Source organism: Sinocyclocheilus anshuiensis, unplaced genomic scaffold, assembly GCF_001515605.1.
Source record: "Sinocyclocheilus anshuiensis isolate Anshui unplaced genomic scaffold, SAMN03320099.WGS_v1.1 scaffold3691, whole genome shotgun sequence".
In the NCBI taxonomy this organism is placed as follows: domain Eukaryota; kingdom Metazoa; phylum Chordata; class Actinopteri; order Cypriniformes; family Cyprinidae; genus Sinocyclocheilus; species Sinocyclocheilus anshuiensis.
This window is the reverse complement of record NW_015536975.1, coordinates 6,159-9,956: the sequence shown is the minus strand read 5'-3', so window position 1 is coordinate 9,956 and position 3,798 is coordinate 6,159. Positions and strand designations below refer to the sequence as shown.

The 3,798-nt window shown below is 37.3% G+C and overlaps 1 protein-coding gene across 1 annotated transcript in view; it reads left to right on the top strand.

The window, feature by feature from the left end:
* LOC107657168 (transcriptional activator GLI3-like) overlaps positions 1 to 3,245 on the top strand; it is a 28,785-nt gene extending 25,540 nt beyond the window's left edge. Inside the window, exons 5-8 of the mRNA XM_016445193.1 lie at positions 1,643 to 1,792; positions 1,965 to 2,129; positions 2,550 to 2,843; positions 3,231 to 3,245. Of these exons, the coding sequence (XP_016300679.1) occupies positions 1,643 to 1,792; positions 1,965 to 2,129; positions 2,550 to 2,843; positions 3,231 to 3,245 (624 nt within the window). The remainder of the gene's footprint in view (positions 1 to 1,642; positions 1,793 to 1,964; positions 2,130 to 2,549; positions 2,844 to 3,230) is intronic.
* Positions 3,246 to 3,798: the final 553 nt, after the last annotated feature.

The following is a 3,798-nucleotide window of genomic DNA, read 5'->3' as shown; positions in this document are numbered from 1 at the left end:
ATGGAAACACAACATGTGTGTGTGTGTGTGTGTGTGTGTGTGAGACAGAGGCGGCCAGACAAAAAAAAAAAGGTTACATAGAGAAAATGAGAAGGACCTAAGCAGAGGCAGCATGTTGAGAGAACGATAGAAGAAACACAACAGGGAACTGATGGCTTGAAGGAAAGAAAAATGGCAAATGAAAGAGGAAGTATTGGGGTTTGGTTAAGCCAGTGGTGACAGTATCAACAAGAGGGTTGAATAAAGGTGCTAGGCTGCAGTTGGAAAGCTATGACATTAGATTCTTTCACTAAACTTTCGATATCTTTCACCCCAAATGCATCCCCCACTGCTGCTCCACCCCTCCCGAAGCCTTAGATTGAAAGTTGCCACAGTAGCACAACTGTCAGCACTTGTCATGGCAAGGGCCATAGGCCTATAGTGATGGGAAGTGACAGGGTTTTATTTGAAATCCCGTTTAAATCGGACACTGAGACTCACAAACCATGCACACTCACAGCAGACTGAGCATACTGAGCAGATGAGGGGGGGAGGGGGGGAATAAAAGAAAAGGAAAGATGACAAATGAGAAAGAATAACGGTGTGAGGAGAAGCAGGGGTTTGTAAAAAAAAAAAAAAAAAAAGAGGATCATACAGATGTCTGAATGGCTTCATGTGAAACTAACCAGAAAAAAAATGTTTTAACAATTACTTTTCACAAACATTCAAACACAAACACTCAATTATAGAAATGTTTTCCAATAAAATAAAAGTAATTGAAAGTAAGCATTCAGAACTAAATTATTATAAATCCCATGAAGCCCATTTCCGCCAAATACAGTATATAAAAGGATCATGATCTGGTAAATCACGATGACATAAAAAGTCAAAATTATGACATACTATCATGACATACTTTTTTTGTCATAATTGGCCTTGTATCTTACAATTGTGACTTTTTATGTTATAATTAGGATTTAGTATGTCATGATTTTGTCTTTTTTATGTCATAATTTTGACTTATTAATATTTATGTTACCATTTCAACTTGTTAATCCCATAAGTATGACTTGACGTTATAATTTCAGATTTTTATGTCATAATTATTTTATATCAAAGCATTTTTTTAAATTATGTGGCAGAAATTAGTTTTTTATACAAACTGCATGTAAAGCCAGACAAAAGACACACTGAAGATAAAGACAGGCTCATGTAGATGTCCGAGTAGCTTCTTTTAATTTTAAACAGGCGTTTCAATGTTGATACAGATGGTTCTGTAAGTTCCCTTAAAGAATGCTGCTGCTCACCAGTAGACAAGACACTTTAACCTTAGACATCCTCCTTAGTATAAACCCTCGTTTTATAATGTTGAATCTCTTCCATAAGTTAAATAGATATTATTAATGTGTTAAAGTGTGTGGTGGTTAAGCAGTTGATGAGCAGTTGTTTAAGACTCAATTTTGTGATCCTGATGCCCTCTGGTGGCACAATAATGCCATTGCATATTTCACCTACAAAATGGATGAGTTAGTTGATGCAGACTCATATTTAGAAATGTACAACTCTTTGTTAATGTAGAGGGAAGCAAAAGATTTTCATCAGAGCATACCATAGCATGATAAATGTCTTTAACATGAACTTTGACCTTCTCTTCCTCTCACAGCACATAAATAATGATCACATCCATGGAGAAAAGAAGGAGTTTGTGTGTCGCTGGGAGGAATGTTCAAGAGAGCAGAAACCTTTTAAGGCCCAGTACATGCTGGTAGTGCACATGCGCAGACATACAGGAGAGAAGCCTCATAAATGCACGGTGAGAATTATATTAAATACATTTAGTATTTTTATTTATTTTTTGTTTTCAGACACTCATTTCAGTATGTAGGACAACTTTTAATGTGGGCTTACCTGAGAAGCTAACTGCTTAAACAGCCTTGGTCTGTCTAGAACAAATCAATGTAACTGTGTGTCCTTTTCGCTCTCAGTTTGAAGGCTGTTCAAAGGCCTACTCCAGACTGGAGAACCTGAAGACACATTTGCGTTCACACACAGGAGAGAAACCCTATGTGTGTGAACATGAAGGCTGCAACAAAGCCTTTTCCAATGCGTCAGACCGAGCCAAACACCAGAATCGCACACATTCCAATGAGGTAATTCACACACATGAACATGTCAAGTATTAAACAAGGTATTTTGCTTCTAACACTCTCAGGTTTGGACAAGAAGTAATTATAGTCAACATGAAAACCAATTATTGCACATTATTGCAACAGGGGAAAAAAACTGTGCCTTTAGTAAAGTAACATTTTTTTCCAAAATGTGATGACTTGTTCCTACTCTAGAACATTGCATTTTGGCTGACGTCACCAAGCTGTTTTGATTTCAGCCCTTTCAACTTCAAATTACATCATATCCTGATTTTATTGTTGAATATTATTTTCACAAAAAATACATCAAATATTTGACATGGGTTGCAATTACCCATTATGTCGACTTTAAGTTGTTAAAAGAGTTAGCAGACATTTATTTATCTAACATTCCAGTGCTCCCTCTTTCTTTATTTCTCTCAGAAACCCTATGTGTGCAAAATCCCTGGTTGCACTAAACGATACACTGATCCCAGCTCTTTACGGAAACATGTTAAGACTGTACATGGTCCTGAAGCACATGTCACCAAGAAACAGCGTGGGGATACATACCCGCATCCCCCACCTCAGTCCCGAGAACCTGAAGGTAATGGACAAGGTCAGTCACCTGGACAACTGCCTCTCAGAGCGATCACTGACCAAAGGGAGTATAACCATGCTACCTCGAAACAGGACGAATGTCTACAAGTCAAGTCAATCAAAACAGAGAAGCCCATGGTAAGCGTCCTTCCATGTTAAAAACAAATTAAAACAAAAAAATGGTGGTGTGCTATGCTAAAGTTTCAACTCCATAAATAACTAAATAAAATAACCTTTTATGTCTTTTGTCTTACTAATGTTTACCCTTCCTTACTTGGTTTCATACACTGAACAAAATTATAAACGCAACACTTTTGTTTTTGAAAAAGTCTTAGATCTTCGAGTTCAGCTCATGAAAAATGGGGGTAAAAACAAAAGTGTTGCGTTTATAATTTTGTTCAGTATAACTGCTCAGCTAATACTTGCTTATAGCCAGCTACCTCTTGCCATGCATGTTCAAATTAATAACTGAATCTTTTTTGTCCATTACCACATGCATTACTTTTCCTCTCTTACTAAGGACAGTGGGTGATCAGGTGAGAACGGTGATATCATTATAGGTCTGATCTTTTCCTTTTTCACCGCTCATTCTGTCCTTTCAATTCTGGGCCATCTGGAACAATTATTCAGTCAGTGGTCAACAGCATCATGTCATCTCTTACATTATTATTTGTAATGTTGTTTTATTTGTAGCATGGTGCATATTTTGTTGTCACAATATTGTTGCCTATGGTCACATGAGTATTACATCAGCTTGCATGATAAAGCTACCTCTAGTTACTGTATGTGTATTTGACTCTGCAACTTGGTTTTAAATCAGTGAGCTGTGCCTGCACTTGTGGTTTCATTGTGTTCCGGTTCATTCTTTAGGTAAATGTTGAGAAAATGGCTCACTGTAATCACAAAGAAAAATACAAGCTTTCTTGCATGACTACTAAAAAGACAGCTCATTCTTTAGCAGCCATTATCCATTTGCAACACAGACAACAACCTAATTAGGACCCAACAACTCTAAAGGGTGACCATTGTCCATGTGGCCTGTTTTCTTAAAATGGGGCAAACAAGCTTACCTCTACTTCCACTGTTGGTTATT